Source organism: Phocoena phocoena, chromosome 1 (assembly GCF_963924675.1).
Source record: "Phocoena phocoena chromosome 1, mPhoPho1.1, whole genome shotgun sequence".
NCBI lineage: Eukaryota > Metazoa > Chordata > Mammalia > Artiodactyla > Phocoenidae > Phocoena > Phocoena phocoena.
In genome coordinates this window covers 108,851,065-108,870,261 of record NC_089219.1, presented here as the reverse complement: position 1 = coordinate 108,870,261, position 19,197 = coordinate 108,851,065, and the positions used below count along the sequence as shown (strand labels likewise).

The window sequence follows — 19,197 nt, the reverse complement described above, 5'->3', positions numbered from 1 at the left end:
GCCTTGATGCAGCAGGGTCACGCTCTCCCAGGGGAGGGAAGCGGCGGATGCCAGGCAAGACTAAGAACAGATCTGCCTGTGGCAGTGGGGACCAGAACCCAGTGGAAGGAAGGGTCACGGAGGGGTACACTCAAATTCATGTAAAACTGACATCCTCTCCCCAAACCGTGCTTCCTCTCCTTACTTCTCCTGACCTCCTGTTTTGGGGACTGTTTTTCAAAATCCTAGAGTCATCTTTACTCCTTTCTCTCCTTTAATTCCAGAATAGTACGGAAATTTAGAGGTTATTTTGCCCAGTCTCTCCATTTTCCAGGTGAAGAGATTGTGGCAATTTCTGGCAAACCCAGAATTAGATCCCAGATCCTGTCATGGACATGAAGTCCAGTCCTCTTAGCCCAAAGACTTCCTGTCCTTCACATAGTTATGTGTCCTCATCCCTTCTGTGGCCACCACCCGACAAAGCTCTCCTCACCTCCTGCGTGGATCACGGTGACAGTGACCAATACTAATGTGTGACACTTGGCTCCTGGCATCCATGGAATGCCTTCTCTCCTTCCCATCCCTTACATCCTACTCATCCTCCAAGGTCAGCTCAGATGCCACCTCTTCCAAAATCAGGTGTTGGCCCGACGTGTCCTCTTCCCCTCCAGCTGCATTTAGCACCGCGCCCCAATGGCTCCCGGCAGGTGAGACGGTAGGCAGGCTGCACCCGTACGCTATTCAGTTTTCCGTAATTAGATGAGAAATTCCTAAGAGCAGGGACTTGCCTTACACTTCTTGGTTTCCCCTACAGGGCCTGGCATCGAGGACTACATGATAAAAATTCAGTTGCTGCTTGTGTGGTGTATGCTAAGAGGGGAAACTTTAGCAAAATGCTTAGAGGTGGCCACTAAGCCGCTGGCCCAAGTGAACTGGGAACACAAACTGAGAAGGAAATGTTTAATTTCTGGGGTAAGCAAGCTCCAAGAGTGGCTGAGGGTGACGGAAAGAACTGATACAGTCCAGCCGGCGTCTTCTTCCAGGACAAGAGGAAAGGCTCTACATACCAAGGACCTGACGTCAGAAATGGGAGGGTGGAGGCTTGCTGCAGGGGGGGACGCGGGGGAGGTGCAGGTGGAGGCAGGAGGTAACCAGCTTGCCACTCAGACCACAGGTCCAGGGTCACCTGCCCCCAGATGCACAGATGTGCCTGGACTCTGGCTGAGCCACTGGCCCCAGCTGGACTTCTGGGGCTCTAAGGTGACCACTGCTCTTCCTGGGGCCGAGAAGCGTAAGGGTCCCTGCTCTGTGGTCTCACATTCAGTCTGGGACTGCAGCCTGGTTCCCCAGCTTCCCTAGTTTGGCTTCAGCCGCAGCTCTCACTTGATTCTCTTCAGTCCACGCTCCCGGACAGGCCCCACGTGGTCCCTCAGCTCTGCTGGCTCAGTCAGTGCGCAGGAGACTCCGAGACTCACCCGCAGGGCATCCACCTGGGGCACTTGGGAGCTCACTGTTTTCCAGTGTCTGGTACCCGGTAGGTGCTCAATTACATTGTTTAACGAGTGAGTCATCATTCTGGGGTTCAGCTCCCTGAGCCTCCCCTTTGAAGCCCTGACAGTCAGCCCAGGGTCAGCATCAGAAAGAAAATCCCTGTTTCTGAGTCCTTGTGTCTTCTCCTCACCTCAGCCCCCTGCTGTCTGGCTGTCCTCTCACAATGGGGAGGGGCTGCTGCCCCAGGAGAGGGCGCCTGGCAGGCAGGGCGACCTTGGTGGAGGGTGAGGGGCAGTTATACCCAGCACTGCCTGCCTGTCTCTCACTTCAGGGCCTGTCCTCATCTCAGAAACTCCAGGATGCAGAGGGTAAGAGACCTGCCTTGGCCCCAATTCTTCACTGTGCACAGAACCTCCAGTCTCCAAGGGCTTTTTTTTTTTTTTTTTTTCTTTTTTGGCCATGCCATGCAGTTTTCGGGATCTTAGTTCCTGACCAGGGATCAAACCCGTGTCCCCTGCAGTGGAAGCACAGAGTCCTAACCACTGGACCACCAGGGAATTCCCTCCAAGGGCTTTTTTATTTTTTTATTTTTTTTGTGGTACGTGGGCCTCTCACTGTTGTGGCCTCTCCCGTTGCGGAGCACAGGCTCCGGACGCGCAGGCTCAGCGGCCATGGCTCACGGGCCTAGCTGCTCCACGGCATGTGGGATCTTCCCGGACCGGGGCAGGAACCCATGTCCCCTGCATTGGCAGGCAGACTCTCACCAACTGCGCCACCAGGGAAGCCCCCAAGGGCTTTTTTAGATTCATCATCTCATTTTATCTTCTCCCCAAACCTTATAAAGTGGGGGTGGGCCTGTGGACATTACTTCCATTCATCAGATGAGAAAAATGAGGCAGGAGAGGATGCCAAGCGCTTGACTTAGGAAGCAGAACTGGAGCCAGAACCCAGGTCTCCCCACCCCCGGCCCAGCAGCTTCCCGGCACCGTTCTGAGCCGCTGGGGCAAGGAGAAGTGTTGGCAGGCCTGGTAGTGGTTTTCCCAGCAGGAGGAGCTCACACTTTTCTGGGAAGTAACCTGCAGCCTTTCAGAGCTGGGAGCACTGGAGCAGTACAGGCTGTCCCCTTATTTTACAGAGGAAACGGCAGCCTGGGGCCCCTGACTCCAGGCCAGCTGCGTGCTTGTGTGCAACAGTCAGGACGCTCAAGTTTGTTCTCTGATTACTGGGCCCGGATTGCATCCCATTTGATGCAAGACTGTGGGGCCCTTCTGCGAACCGCTTTATTTTTATTGATGCAGCTATAGGCACAGTGTTCCCAGGCTGCCTGGGTTCACATGCCACCTCCTTGACCAACTAGCTGCGTGACAGCGGGACGTGACCACGCCACTACCTCGGGGCTCAGTGGGTTTTTGTGTGTGTGTGTGTTTTTAAATTTTTGGCTGCATTGGGCCTTCATTGCTGTGCACGGGCTTTCTCTAGTTGTGGTGAGCTGGGGTACTCTTTGTTGCGGTGTGTCAGCTTCTCATTGCGGTGGCTTAGGCTCTAGGCACTTGGGCTTCAGTAGTTGTGGCATGCAGGCTTCAGTAGTTGTGGCTCGCGGGCTCCAGAGCGCAGCCTCAGTACTTGTGGCGCACAGGCTTAGTTGCTCCGCGGCATGTGGGATCTTCCCGGAGCAGGGCTCAAACCCGTGTCCCCTGAACTGGTAGGCGGATTCTTAACCACTGCGCCACCAGGGAAGTCCCTCAGTGGGGTTTAAATGGGATGATACATGTAGTCTTTAACTAAATAGCACCTGATCCATAGTAAGTAAGTAAATATTGGATGGTATTATTATTTAATTTAGAGTTAGAAGACTGAGTGGTAAAATTCTATTAGGCTACACAATTATAAATGCCTGTGCTGACACCACAGAGGTGGCCCCAGGAGGAAGCTATTGAAAGGTCTGAATTTCTCCCCAGCAGGAGAGCAGCTCTGCGGTTTAATTGGCCTGCACAAAGCCACCCTGATCCCCTCCCCCAGTGTGGACAAGGAGGCCCTGGCCTGCTCTGCACCCTGCCAGGAACCTGTCATCAGCAGCTGATTCCACTCCCCAGCTCGTGGACCAGGATTGCTGTGGATCTGAACACCCTAGGGAGGCAAGTCCCTGCCCACTTACTGATCACTGAGAACAGGTGGGTGATGAAGGTCGGGCCAGACCTATTTGTGGGGAGGCAAAGCACAAGGTTCTGGAGAGAATTAAGAGAAAACACTCCCGTCTCAGCCTCCATCTGCCTGGCTAGGGCTGGCATGGATGTCAGGCAGAGCAAGGGAACTTTTACTCAAAGCAAAATGACCAACAAAGATCATTTGTTGGGGATGGACCCCTCATAAAAGCAGCTGAGAGATGCATTCAGATCTGAGCCCAAGGCTCCTGGTGGGGTCGGCAGTGTGCCGTGCTCCGGAAGCCCCGGCTTCTCTTGGTGAAGTTGCAGGGCTCAGAGGAGCCTGGGGCTCAGGCAGAGGACATTGGCCTCAGGTCCTGAGCAAGGACATCTCCAGGGGATCTATTCTGACTGAGGCAGGAGACAGATGGGCCCCCGGGGCAAACAGTTTGAGTTCGTTCCTTGTGGACCGATACTCCGTGGAGACGGGAATAACAGGACAATTGAGAGAGGAGGCTGGGCCCTGCCCAGATAGAAGATAAGAGAGCACATATTCCTCATTCTTGAAGTCAGGAGACCTCCCCGACTACACATGCGCAGAAAGGCTCCTTGGAGGTCAAAAGGGGTGTGATGCCAACTAATGCTCACTTACCTATAGGCCTCTTCGGTAGAATCCATCTTGGCTAAGAGATGTGAGTGTACACGTGGGAAAATCCTGAGCTATACCAAATTCAGACTTTGAACCAGGCAAATCAAAATGATTGGCCAAAGGAAACCTGGAAAAATTGCCCCATATAAGTGATTCAAACTGTCACGAGGGCGCGACTCTTTCTGCACCCGCCCGTGTGTCTATCCACACGTACTGTACTTTTTTCTCCTAATAAATACTTGTTTCACCACTTTCCATCTCTGTGGGAATTCTTTTTCTGCAAAGCCGTAGGGCCCGGGTCTTGTCACTGACCACTGATCTAGTGCCTAGGATTCGGTGCTCTCACCGCCGCGACCCGACCTCAATCACCGGCCGGGAACTGAAACCCTGCTTCAAGCCGCTGCAGGCCGAGGCCACCCAAGATCACGACCACTCTCCCAAAGCAGTGCAGTGGGTGCTCACTGGGCAGCCGAGCCCTCCTGCACAGACCCACATCTCTGGGACAAGCTCTTCAGAGTTGAGGGCTGTGAGCACAGGTTAGCAGTGGGGTGGGTCAAGTTAGGACCAGCAGGCATGTCACCGCCCTGCCCTGGCCACAACCAAGACTTTTGCACCTTCCTCCTCACCCTATCCATTCTCCTCTGGCTTCAGTCCTTTACACTGAAGCGGATTTTTAAAAATAGGTAAAGCAGTGGTGATCATTTTGTAATCTATAAAAATATTGAATCACTATGTTGTACGCCTGAAACTAATATAACATTTTAAGTCAATTATACTTCATTTAAAAAAAATAAAAATAGGTAAAGCACATGGTGCACAGTACAACGCATCTCCCTGCTTTCCCCCCCTACCCCTGCCCCTCGCTGGCCACATCCGCGGGTCCTTACTAAGATGGCATACGCGTACGCAAGCATACAAGTCAGTAGCCTCCTTTTCTATCTTCTTTTGGTTACAGAGACTCCTCTGAGAATCTGACAAAGCCTGGATTCTTCCCTAAAATAGGGTACACACATGCACAAAATTAGTGTACAACTTCAGGGGTTCACACACTCTCTGTGGCCCATTTTGTCCTCCTGAACAAGATTCTGGCTGTGATGTAAAGCAACTGGGCCTGAGCCACCTCCTATCTCCTCAGTGCCATCCCCCCACATACACACATCCCCCGACTACCAGGATCTTGACAAAATCTCAACAAGGGAGCTCTTCTAAGGCTTTGACAAAACGGCTGAGGCAGGCAAGGAGTTTAGTGCCTTCTCGCAATAGCTTCCTATTATATTTAGAATAAAATAAAATCTAAACTCTTAACATGGCCTCGAAAGCCCTCCTTTCATGCCTGGTCTGACTTGAGCTTCCTTTCCTGGTCTCATCCCACCACTAGTACCCTCCCCTCACGCTGCTCTAGCCAAACCCACCTTCCTTCTGTTCCACCTTCTTTCTGTTCCATATTGAACGTATCAAACCCAGTCCCACTTCAGGGCCTTTGCTTAAGCTGCTCCCTCTGCCTGGAAAACGACTTCCCCTGGGAGAATTACTGCTGGTTCCTTCTGGTGTCAGTGCAAATGTCATTTCTCAGAGAAGTCTTCCCCAACCACATTTCCGTACGCTGCACTGCCAACCCCAGCACCCCTTCTCTCTGTCCAACATCCTATTTTATTTTCCTCAGGGCACTTACCACTTCTGAAATTATATATATATTAAAAAATTATATATATATATATATATTAGTCATTTATTGTCTGTCTTCCCCCACTAGGGTGTGAACTCCATGAAGTCAGTGGCCGTGCCTGGTACACGCTACGCACTCAGCAAATATCAGTGTTTTGGATAAAGGATTTTGGTGGAGGTTAGAAAAGAATTTTGACTCAACTCTCCATCCCACCCAAGCAGTTCCAGGCAATCCCTGCTCTGGTTCTAGGCAAGATTCCTGCCTTTCCCTCATTTCTCTATTCCCAGTTGTCCTATCCTTTTCCCAGATCTTTGGAGCCTCTCCCTCCCAATCAGCATCTAACAAAAACTCTTTTGTGATTTTTATGCCTGGGGGATTTAATCTGAGTCAATTTGGCCTCCCCATCTCTCCCTCAGTTGAGTCCAAAGGTCTGCTCAGCATTTCCAGTGGATCAGCCAGCATCTCTGCTGTTTGAGGGCTCAGAGCTCCACCCCAGGGGAAACCAGGGAACTGACAGAGGTCTGGGTCTCTGCTCCCTGCGCTTTCATTCCGGGGTCTCATGGAAATAACCAGCCAAATGAGAAAAGCAAAGGCAGGCTCTGTATTCTGTCCTTGCGATAGCAAGGGAGTCAGCCGAGGTCACTTGTGTTTTAGGAGAGAATCAAAGGCAGGCAGAGGAATGGGAAAGCTTCATAGTGGATAAAAGGGAAGGTTTCAGGTGTGCCCTGATTGAGGCTGTTGGCATGGGGAAGCTTGTAGGCGGACTAACTAGAAATGGGGCATCCTGGGGCACGACTGGTTAGGGGTACGTACATATTTGGCTTTCTATGGTTGCTCCCACATTGGAAGTGGGGACCAAAATTAGGCAAGTTGTCAGTTATTAATCAAGTCCTGGCCTTTTTGATCCAATTGTTATAGAAGTTATTGGTTTTTTTGTTTGTTTTTGGCCGCATCGGGTCTTAGTAGAGGCACATGGGATCTTTGTTGAGGTATGCAGGATCTTTTTCGTTAGGGCACGCTGTCTGTTCAGGTTTCTCTCTAGTTGCAGGGCATGGCCTTCTCTCTCGTTGAGGCGTGCGAGCTCAATAGTTGTGGTATGCAGGCAGGCTTAGTTGCCCCGTGGCATGTGGGATCTTAGTTCCCTTGACCAGGGATAGAACCCGCGTCCCCTGCACTGTAAGGTGGATTCTTTACCACTGCGCCACCAGGGAAGTCCCTAGAAGTTATTGTTTATCTTCCCGGATTGTTGCTAGAGATAGTCTAACTTCCTACAAATCTGATTTATAGACTTCCTGGGTGGTTTACTGTAGATAAGGGGTTGGTTTCCTGGGCAGCTTTCAGAAGGCTGTGGGTGAGTTCTCTTTTTCCATACGCTCTGGCCACTGTTTATGTGCTCAGTTTCTTGGTCTACAGGGAAGATCAGCATTTCAGTGTCTCTTCCTCCCTTCCCTTAGACATGTGAATACCTTGGAATAGTAGAATCATCAAGATTTAACTTCCTTCACTCAGCAGCTCTCTAGAGAAGGCATTTTCTGTCCAAAGAGCGGTGATAGGTGCAATAAAAGGAGTAGGACTGGGCCTGGGAGTCTGCAGCTTAGTGGGGAGGCGAGCCGTGAGGTCAGTGCAGAACTGTGAGCAGGCCATGAAGTTGGTTCCAAACAGGGATTCTGATTAGGGGAACCAGAAAGGCTTTGTAGTCGGTGTGGGATTTCACAAGTGGGATTGCTGTAGATGGAAACCAGGGAGAGGAAGGGATGCCATGAGGAAGGGGGCAGGTAGAGGGGCCTTAGGTTTAGTCCCTTACTCTCTTTGGGTCTCAAGTCTTCACCTCAATGAGCTGCTGTGAGGTAGACACAGTACGTGTGAGGTGCTTTGTGAGTTGTGAAGGTTTCAGTGTGAGGGAAGGCTTGGGGGCCAGCTGCAAAGAGCTGCTCTCATCAAAATGAGGAGCCTGAATATACCAAGGCAGTAATACTACTACTACTACTAATAATAATACCAACATTTAGTGAGTTGGACTCACTGCTCTGAGCTCATATAGAAGACCTACAACAATGTTATGAGGTAGTTACTATTACTAACCCCATATTACAGATGAGACAACTGAGGCACAGACCAGTTAAGGAACTTGCCCCAGATCACACAATAAGTATCAGGGAGAAGAGACTGCTCCCCCAAACGATGCCTCCTGATTCAACCTCTTTGTCCTGAATGTGGGTCCTGACGCATCACTAACCATTAGGTATAATAAAAACCAGCTCTTGGGGCTTCCCTGGTGGCGCAGTGGTTGAGAGTCCGCCTGCCGATGCAGGGGACACGGGTTCGTGCCCCGGTCCGGGAAGATTCCACATGCCGCGGAGCGGCTGGGCCCGTGAGCCATGGCCGCTGAGCCTGCGCATCCGGAGCGCCTGTGCTCCGCAACGGGAGAGGCCACAACAGTGAGAGGCCCGCATACCGCAAAAAAAAAAAAAAAAAAAAAAAAACCAGCTCTTACTAAGTGCCAGGCATGGTCCTAAGCACTTACATGTACTAACTCATTTAATCTTTGGAACAGCTCTCTGAGATAAGGAACTGTGATTATCATTCCCATTTGATAAGAAACTGAGGAGCTAAGTGGCATAGCCCAGGCCTCTGACCCTGGAGTCTACACATCTACCACTGTGCCATGCCACCTCTCGTTAATAAGCAGGGCTGTGACCACCCATCAGTCAAGCCCTGATTGTCACAGTGGATCCACACAGTGGCTCACGGCTAGGAGCTAACCCCAAGTCAGTGCTTCTTGCCTTTCTGGATCACAGACCCTTTTGAGAATCTGGTGGAAACTATAGACACTCACCCCAGAAAAATGCACAAGCGCACACACACACACACACACACACTTTAGGAAATTCACACATCCCCCTCATAAGCCTTTCCATGGCAAGTGGGAGATGGGGGCAGTGAGTGCTTCAGCCAAGGGATATTCTCCGGTCTGGAATGAAAGGGCAGGCCTTTTGAGTTCTACAAGGTTTAATCTATTGAGAGATTAAATAAATTAAATAAAATTCCATATCTACTTTTACTTACTTTACCAGAGACCAGAACAGAAGGCAGCCTGTCCTGAGAGCCCCCATCTTTGGATCAATCTAATTACCCAACTTCTTTCCCACACCCAGACAGCTGACCACTGCTGGAAGAAATCTCATAATTCTGCCGACTGATGCCAATGCACATACATGGTTTCTAATCCCAGCTGGGTCTTTAACACTACTTGGCAACTCTTACTTTTCCCAGATGAACATTCATACCCAGTTCTCACGATGGTCATTCCAAACCTTGTGTAATGATTTTTTTTTTTATTTTTTATTCCTGGCTGTGTCGTGGGCTTTCTCTAGTTGCGGTGAGCAGGGGCTACTCTTCATGGCAGTGTGTGGGCTTCTCATAGCGGTGGCTTCTCTTGTTGCGGAGCACAGGCTGTAGGCATGCGGGCTTCAGTAGTTGCAGGATGCGGGCTCAGTAGTTGCAGGATGCGGGCTCAGTAGTTGTGGCTTGCAGGCTCTAGAGCGCAGGCTCAGTAGCTGTGGCGCACGGGCTTAGTTGCTCTGCGGCATCTTCCCGGGCCAGGGCTTGAACCCGTGTCCCGTGCATTGGCAGGCGGATTCTTAACCACTGCGCCACCAGGGAAGCCCTGTATTGATTCTTTGAGCTTTAAGAGTTTTCGTCTGTTAGAAGAAGAACAGTTGCACAAATTTAAATCCACATCCTCCAGGGTTTTTATCTAGTTTTATCTAGTTTCTCCCTCCATTTGTTGCTCTTGATGCTTTTATTTGTCTATTTGGATAGTTATTTATTTATAAGAGGCTGGCACTGGGCTGGACTCTAGGATACCTACCATGGTCTCTGTTCTCATAGAGCTTACAGCCCAGAGAGAGACTATCATTCAACAGATATTAGAAATATGATGAGGGGCACTAAAGGGAAAGTAGAGTGTATTATTCAATGTATTGATCTGGAGGTTTCAGAAAGGCTTCCCTGAGGAAATGTTATTTAAAGCTGAGTCTTGAAGGATGATTTGTCAATTAGGAACACTTTGGACTGCCCATAACAGAAAACCTGACTAACAGTGAAACCATAAGAATATTTCAGAAGCTTGGAAGCAAAGGGTTCCAGGATTTTTAAGTGGCTCCACAATATAAAAAACCATGAGTTGACACTTCTGCAATTTTCTTGGCTTTTCCCTCAGTTATAAGAGGGGTGCCACAGACTCAAGTGTGACTTCCTTCCATAACATCACCCCAAAGCACAATAAAGAGAAAAGGCTCTGGTTCCCGATCAGCTCTCTTTTAAAAGGGCACAAAAATTCATCCACAAGTTCTCAGGAATTTTCCTCTTGTGTCTTTTTTTTCCCTCAGAAGTGTGTCATATGCCCACCTCAGGCATAGAAGAAGGGGGTTACCATGATTGACCTAGCCCAATTATGATTCATCCTACAGCACAGTGAAGATATTGCTGCCTATTGGATCCCTCAAATGAGGGTCAAAGGGACCAACAGTTCTGGACATGGAAGCCTAGATAGTTCAGACAAACCCTCATACCAATAAAACCAAACCAAAGCAAAACAAAAACTTTAAAAAGTCATCTTAAAAGCATCGGAGAAATAAGGAGATTTGAAGAATTGCTGAATTGAGATGCTGAGATACTGAAGAGCATGAGAAAGTGAAATGAAACCTTCCCTAAAGGCTGCTTATGCCTTGGGGTTCTTGTTTTGGAAAAGGCTGAGCTGCAATACTGGCAGCCTCAAGGGGCTAGGGTGAAAATTTCAGACTTATGTGGCTCCAGATTGCTAGTGCCCTCAGGAGCTGGCAAAATAAGATCTGTTTAGTGGAGATATTATCTTGAGCCTCAAGGAATTTCTATAAATAATTTATCAAAAACAGTGTCCAGCACACAGATATAACCCAAGGGTATAAAACAGCATAAATAAGAACAACAGGGGGACTTCCCTGGTTGTCCAGTGGTAAAGAATCTGCCTTACAATGCAGGGGACGTGGGTTCCATCCCTGGCTAGGGAACTAAGATTCCACATGCTGCGGGGCAACTAAGCCTGCGTGCCGCAACTATTGAGCTCACGCACCACAACTAGAGCCCGTGTGCCGCAAACTACAGAGCCCACGCGCCACAACGCCTGGAACCTGTGTGCCACAACTAAAGAAGAGAAAAACCCGCATGCCATAACTAGAGAGAAGCCCACGCGTCACAATGAAGAGCCTGTGCACTGCAACTAAGACCTGACACAGCCAAAAATAAATAAAATAAATAAATAATAAATAAAATCTAAAAAAAAAAATAGAACAATAGGTACCATAGATAATAGAGAGGCAGATGCCACTATATCTTTCACTGCCTAGCCTCAGAAGTGACATACCATCACTTCTGCCATGTTTGATTGGTCACATAAACAACATGAGAGAGGGACTACACAAGGGTGCGAACACCAGTAGGCAAGGGTCAGCGGGGACCATCCTGGAGGCTGCCTGCCACAATCAAGAACCACACAGGGTAAGGATATCCTCAATCTCTGCTTCCCATCAGTGTTCTTTCGAAGTCTATCCAGGGGAGTAAAAAAGAAAAAGAAATAAAAGACAAGAGGATTAGAAGGAAGAAACAAAACTATTGATACTCATAGTGGTTGTGATTGCGTGCATAGAAAATCCCAAAGACTCTACAGTTAAGGCACATCTTTCCCTCCCACGGTCACCTCTGGGATGCCAGCGCCTAAGACCACATCCTGCAGTTCACAAGCCAGTTCCACTGCCAGTTCCACTGAAGGGGAGTTAGAATCCACAGCAGATATACAAGGTTGACCTGAAAAAGTTGAAGCCAATCAAAAGAGACAGGAAAGGATAAATCTCCAGATTTCTTTTTTTTAAAAGTCTAAACAATATAAAAAATGAGGAAAAGCAAAAGAGAGAGTTAAATAAGAAAAAAAAACTACAGAGTGAAGTAAGTCAGAAAGAGAAAGACAAATACCGTATGCTAACACATATATATGGAATTTAAGAAAAAAAAATGTCATGAAGAACCTAGGGGTAAGACAGGAATAAAGCCACAAACCTACTAGAGAATGGACTTGAGGACAGAGGGAGGGGGAAGGGTAAGCTGTGACAAAGTGAGAGAGTGGCATGGACATATATACACTACCAAACGTAAAATAGATAGCTAGTGGGAAGTGGCCGCATAGCACAGGGAGATCAGCTCGGTGGTTTGTGACCACCTAGAGGGGTGGGATAGGGAGGGTGGGAGGGAGGGAGACACAAGAGGGAAGAAATATGGGAACATATGTATATGTATAACTGATTCACTTTGTTATAAAGCAGAAACTAACACACCATTGTAAAGCAATTATAGTCCAATAAAGATGTAAAAAAAATGACATGGTAATAATAAAGCTGTATATGATATTTCAAAAAAAAAACAAGAATGGTATGTAAAGAATACCTTAAAGAAAAGGGAGAAGGAGGAGGAAGAGAGGAAGACTTACTAGAGAAAACGAGGAGGGTTTTGGTGCAGCCTTGGGTGCACAGGAGATAGGAAGTCACGTCTGGGACATTTTACATCAGGTTTATCAGTGGTCCTTGTATCAATACTAACCCTCAAAATAGTTTGTAAATGACTTTGTAAATGTATATTTTCAGTAGCCCTGGAAACATTAGGTTTTTTAGTAGCTAAAAACAAATTTTCAGGAGAGAGGAAATTCTACCTCATCTCATTATTTTTTACAAATTTAGGTAAATGTAAATGCATGTGTGCGTGTTTTAAATGAGGCTGTTGATATTTCTGCACAACCATAAATTAGTGGCATATCAAATTAAGGGAGACATATCACCTTGAGTGCAAACTTAACATTCCATAGGCAGGGAAGGGAAGTAGTTTCTATAGTGGATAAATACATCTTGGTGAAATACAAAGCATAAATCAATGGCAATTAATGAATTTATTTATTTATTATTTATTTATTTATGGCTGTGTTGGGTCTTCGTTGCTGTGTGTCGGCTTTCTCTAGGTGCAGCAAGCAGGGATTACTCTTCGTTGCGGTGCAAGGGCTTCTCATTGCGGTGGCTTCTCTTGTTGCAGAGCACGGGCTCTAGGCACAAGGGCTTCAGTTGTTGTGGCTTACGGACTCTAGAGCGCAGGCTCAGTAGTTGTGGCGCATGGGCTTAGTTGCTATGTGGGATATTCCTGAACCAGGGATCGAACCAGTGTCCCCTGCAATGGCAGGCAGATTCTTTTTTTTTTTTTTTTTTTTTGCAGTACGCGGGCCTCTCACTGTTGTGGCCTCTCCCGTTGTGGAGCACAGGCTCCGGACGCGCAGGCTCAGGGGCCATGGCTCACGGGCCCAGCTGCTCCACGGCATGTGGGATCCTCCCGGACCAGGGCACGAACCCGTGTCCCCTGCATTGGCAGGTGGACTCTCAACCACTGCGCCACCAGGGAAGCCCCTGCAGGCAGATTCTTAACCACTGCACCACCAGGGAAGTCTCTGTATTTTTGATTACAGCCATTTTAGTGGGTGTGAAATGATACCTCACTGTGGTTCTGATTTGCATGTCCCTAATCAAGAATGATATTGAGCATCTTGTCATATGCTTATTAACAATTTTTGTATCTTCCTATGCAAAATGTCTATTCAAATCTTTTGCCCATAGTTTTATTGGATTGTTTGTTTTCTTAGTACTGAGGTGTAAGAATTTGGCTATTCTCTTCTGGATATACACCATGCTGTTCTTTTTTTTTTTTAATTATTATTTTTTTCGGTGAGAATAACAACTTTTATTGGGAGTTGTGGGATCTGGGTGCCCTGTCAGATTATCAGAACAGTAACATGAGATAACTCTGCACACCCCCAGGACAGCTCGTCCCCACCCTCCACAGCAGTTGCAGGGTTAGCCCCCCACCCCTGGGCACTGCTGGGCCCTCCGCACCCCGTCCTGCAGCCCGTGGCCAGCTCCTGCCAGGCGCCCCACTGCCCACTGCGGCGGGAAGCCTGGGACACCCTGCCAGGCTGCGGGGGGCTCGTTTTATTTTTAAGTCAGTCAAGTTTGCAGCCTGGCTCAAGGCCAGCTCCCAGGGCCACCAGGCAGCTAAAACCCTGTCTGGCCAACCCAGCTCCAGACCCACATTTGTCCCCAGAGCCTCGGAGACCCTCTCCTGCGCTGGATAAAAAGTGCAAACATGTGGCTCTATCTGCGTTTGTTAAATAATGGATTAAAAACAGGCTCAGAGCCTGTGGCGCCCAGCCCAGACCTCGGTCCTTGCGGCGTCTGGAGTCACAGCCCCCGCAGGCAGAGCCCCCGTCTGAGGCCTTATTGCTGTGTGTGGGGCTGGACCCTCGAGGCCCACCCGGAGTCAGGCAGGAGAAATGCAGGCTGGGCTGTCCGACTGGTTCCAACTGCCAGCTTTACCAATGCAGCATTTATTTTAAATTAAATTTAATTTAATTTAAAAACACGAAATGCGTCACCAGGTAGTTTTCTTGGCTGGGGCGCCAAAGCTGGGTGGCAGCAGCAGCACCACGTGAGGCCACTTAAGGCAGCTCCTGCAGGCGGCGGCCCATCTGTCTGCCTGTCCTTTGTCACCGTCCCTAGGGCGGCCGCCATGGAGACAGCTGGGCCAGCTGGGGCTGCAGTGGTGACGGCCACGGCCAGCACTGGAGAGACTGCCAGGGTGGCCAGGGAGGGGCCGGCGTTGCTCAGTACTGTGGTGGCCGTCATGGCAGCCTTGGGAAGGACGGTCACGACCGGGGCAGAGGTCACTTCCACAGGTGCAAGGGAGGCCAGGTCTGGAGGCGTGCTAGTGGCGCACTCAGCCCACTCTGTGGGCCACACGGGCCCAGGGCCCTTCCCTGGACACCTTGCAGGCCACGTCTGTCCACAACACTTCCGCCCACATCTGGGGACTGACACGGGCGGCGGGGGGCGGCCTCCTGACCGGGACCCACACTAACAGCCTCCGAGGCAACAGCCGCCATCAGCTTGTCCTCACGGCTCTTGGAGGCCACCAGGGGCGCCTTCCTGGTAACACATGCGTTCCAGGCACCCGGAGTGGCCGGGCCAAGGGTTCTCTCTGGGCCCTGGTTCAGGCCACCCTGGGCATCGCCATGACCTCTGTCCACTGGGGAGCTGCACCTGGGCCCTGACTCAGAGCAGCAGAAAGGCTGGAAGCCAGTGAACTTGCCCCAGCCTTTCTCCTCTGGAGCCAAGGCACTGGGGGAGCTGGCCACCCACACACTGGAACCCACGCCCATCACCACCGCCGGGGCCGGGCCCGAGGCCATGGAATTCTCCGGCTCATCAAACACCGTCCACAGGGCACCTGCTTCTGAGCCACCCTCAACACGAGGACCCTCCTTCTGGGCGGCAGCCCAAGGGGCGCCCGCCCGCCCGCCCGAGCCGTGTCCCCGTCTGCTCTCGAGCTCTCCTCCCTGCCCTGGCCTCGGCGCTCCGGGCCATCCTTCCGGCAGCTCTCTGAAGCATGAGGGCCCCCAAACCTGGCTCTGGTCACTTGGGCCACACGGACGTCCTCCCAGAGGTCGTCTTCCTTGTCGAAGGGCTGGATGTGGTCACTGCAGCAGGCCTCAAACAGAGCGGCACCGGGGCTGTCGACGCTGAAGTTGATCTCCAAGATCCTGTCAAATGGGGCGTTGACGCTGTTGTCCTGCTCAGCAAACTCCTCGTTGCTGAAGCCAAACTGGTCCACGAAGGTGGCTGTCATCTGCTGGACCTGGTACCCGGAGAAAGCCTGCTGAAGGGCCAGCTCATTAGGGAAAATGCCCTCCACGTCCTCTTCCTCACTTGAGGGGTGAAGATGGCGGGTACTAACCAGGTCCACCGCGTTCCTGTGGTTGGCCTCCATCAGCGTCTCCTCCACAAAGCTCTCCCAGCGCCCGCGGCAGTCCCAGGGGAGCCCTCGGATGACCTCGCTGAGCTGGGTCTGCATGGGGCCCCCCTCCAGGTTCTGCACCACCGTGTTGGCGATTGGGTGAGGTGTCCCATGTTCCTGTGCCTCATGCCACCCGCTGCCTGTGTGTGGTCACTGGCTTCCCAGGCCTCCAGGATCCTCTGGACCAGGCAACACTTCTGGAACAGGTGGGCCGCCACCATCGTGCTCTCGGGGCGGCTGGTGGCAGGCTGGGGGGTCGCAGAGCAACTAAGCCCGTGCGGTGGCTTCTGTTGTTGCGGATCACGGCCTCTAGGTGCAGGGGCTTCAGCAGTTGTGGCACGCGGGCTCTAGAGAGCAGGCTCAGTAGTTGTGGTGCTCAGGCTTAGTTGCTCCACGACATGTGGGATCTTCCCGGACCAGGGATCGAACCCGTGTCCCCTGCTTTGGCAGGCGACAACCACTGCGCCACCAGGGAAGCCCCGAATGCATGCTTTAAAAGCCAGACATAACAAAGAATATATTCTGTCCCGTTCCATTCTCATAAAATTAAAAAATGGGCAAATTAAATGATTGTGCATTATTCACAACAGCCAAAAGATGGAAACAACTGAAGTGTCCATCAACAGATGAATGGGGGACTTCCCTGGTGGGGCAGTGGTTAAGAATCTGCCTGCCAATGTAGGGGACATGGGTTCAAGCCCTGGTCCGTGAAGATCCCACATGCCGTGGAGCAACTAAGCCCGTGTGCCACAACTACTGAGCCTGCATGCCACAACTACTGAAGCCTGCACACCTAAAGCCCATGCTCCACAACAAGAGAAGTCACCGCAATGAGAAGCCCGTGCAGTGCAATGAAGAGTAGCCCCCACTCACCGCAACTAGAGAAAGCCCGCGCACAGCAATGAAGACCCAACGCAGCCACAAATTAATTAATTAATTAAAAAAAAAAGTTACCAGGGGCTGCGGAGAAGTAGAAATGGGGCATAATTGCTTAATGGTCATAGAGTTTCTATTTGGGGTGATAAAAATGTTTTGGAAATTATATGGCAGTGATGTTTGCACAACATTGTGAATGTAATTAATGGCACTGAATTGTACACTCAAAAATGGTTAAAATGACAAATTTCATGTTTATATATTTTACCACAATCTTAAAAAGTTAATAATGGAATATATTGAAAACCATTGCATTGTACACTTTAAATGGGTGAATTGTATGGTATGTGAATTATATCCCAATAACGGTTTTTTGAAAACCTAAATGATTGTTTTTAGGATTCATATTTAGGTGGTAAAACAATAAAGAAAAAGCAAGTAAATGGTTACGATAAATATCAGGACAGTAGGACAGTGGTTACTTTGGGAGGGTTGAAGGAGTCTATGACCAGCAAGCAGTATTATGGGGGATTTCTGGGGTGAAGGCAATGTCCTTTTTCTTGAACTGGGTTGCTGTTGCAGGGGGGTTTCATTTTATAATAGTCCATTGAAATATACATTTATGTTTAGTGCATTTTAAATATGTGGATTATTTTTCACAATGTTTCTTTTCTAAATTTAAAATTCGGTAAGGGGATTTCCCTGGCAGTCCAGCAGTTAAGACTCCATGCTTCCAATGCAGGGGACACGAGTCTGATCCCTGGTCGGGGATCCGCATGCTGCGCGGCCAAAAAATAAAAAAGTTTAAAATAATAAAATTTAGCAAGTACAAAGTATTGGGGGATTGAGGTGGATGGTTCGTTGAGTAGATAGAAGTGTTTGTTAACCAGTTGAGCAGAGGGGGTAAGAGAGTTCTATGCGGACAGAGCAGCATGGGAAAGTCCCTGAAGCACAAAAGAGTATGGTGAACCTGAGGAACAGAAAGCCCAATTCTGACAGGGCTTAGAGAACAAGAGGAAAGAGGTGTGTGTGACATGAAGTCCAGAGACTGGGCAGAGGCCAGATGGCAGAAGGCTGGGGCAGCCATATGGGGGTGTTTTAAACATTGTCCTAAGGGACCAGTGGGATGTCATTGAGGGGTTTTAAAGCAGCAAAGTGACCTGCTCAAATCAGTCATTAGGTCAATCTGCCTGGAGTGTAGGGCATGGATTGGACAGGCTCTGGGGAAGGAGCCAGGAGACTAGTTGGGAAGCTGTTTCAATAATCCTGAGGGTTGATGGAAGCTTGGACTAGGGTAGAGGCAGTGAAGAGGTGAGAAATGCAGCATCCTTGTGCCCTGTGTACATTTAACTTTTTTTTTTTTTTTAAGATCAACAGGTTTATTGAAATACAAGAGCAGAGACCCTCCTCTTCCCCTGAGGTCCTGGCAGTGTTGGCCTCAGGCTCTGAGCTTCCACGTGTCCTGCAGCTGGAGAGAGCGCTATCTCATTTTTGTATGTAGTTGAAAATACTTTAATGTTATATTGTATACCCTATTATATACTGTACATTACTATACACTGGCTTATACATACATACTTGCACATACATTTTGTTTACAGAGTTGTGGACACAAAACCATGGCTGCTGTATTTTTTTTTTTTTTTAACTTTTGGCCCCACGGTGTGGCATGAGGGATCTTAGTTCCCCAACCAGGGATTCAACCTGTGCCCCCTGCAGTGGAAGTGCCAAGTCTTAACCACTGGACCGCCAGGGAAGTCCCATGACTGCTGTATTTTATGAGTGATTTAAGGGATTTCCAAAAGTTATGTTGACTATGTAACTTTTGCCTTATGTACTGACTTTAGAACCTAACCTTGGTATGAGGTGCAACTCCATTGTTGCTGGATGTAAGAGATATTTAGGAGATTTGGTGACTGATTGGAATAGAAGGGAGAAGGAGAGGGACTAATTAAATGACACTCCCAGGTCTGTTGCCTAAATAACTGAGTAGATGGTGGTTCTGTTTATTGAGATGGGGTTCACAGGGGTAGGGATAGTTGGAGGGTAGAGATGATAAGCTCATGTCAAAAATGAAGAAAAAGGTTGACAGATTGAATAGTGAACACCCATATGCCCACCATCCAGATTCTACAGGTCACTTATTGCTACATTTTCTTTTTCACATCTCCCCATATATCCAGAGGAATTCATTTTTGAACAAGCTGAACCTGTGCTACCTAAGGGACTTCCAAGTGTCGTGTTTAGAAGGACATTCAAAGAGCAGGCTACACATGCTGCCTCCTCTTTTTCACCTCCCATTCACAATCAATTCCCTAGAATTTGGCTTTTGACATCTTCCTCCTGAAGGTGCTTTTCACTAAGGACACTGACTACAGAGGACTCCAAAACTGAACGCTCATCATCGTCCTGTAAAACTTGCTCCTCATCCTGCATATCCTTACCCAAACCTCAAACTTGGGAGTCTTCCTAGACAT

At 49.3% G+C, this 19,197-nt stretch overlaps 1 protein-coding gene across 1 annotated transcript in view; it reads right to left on the bottom strand.

Moving 5' to 3' along the window:
- The window catches only part of LOC136136162 (serine/threonine-protein phosphatase 6 regulatory subunit 2-like), a 26,601-nt gene extending 7,404 nt beyond the window's left edge, over window positions 1-19,197 (bottom strand). The window contains 5 exon segments of the mRNA XM_065894184.1: window positions 14,427-14,807; window positions 14,867-15,366; window positions 15,405-15,942; window positions 15,945-16,131; window positions 19,165-19,197. Of these exon segments, the coding sequence (XP_065750256.1) occupies window positions 14,427-14,807; window positions 14,867-15,366; window positions 15,405-15,942; window positions 15,945-16,131; window positions 19,165-19,197 (1,639 nt within the window).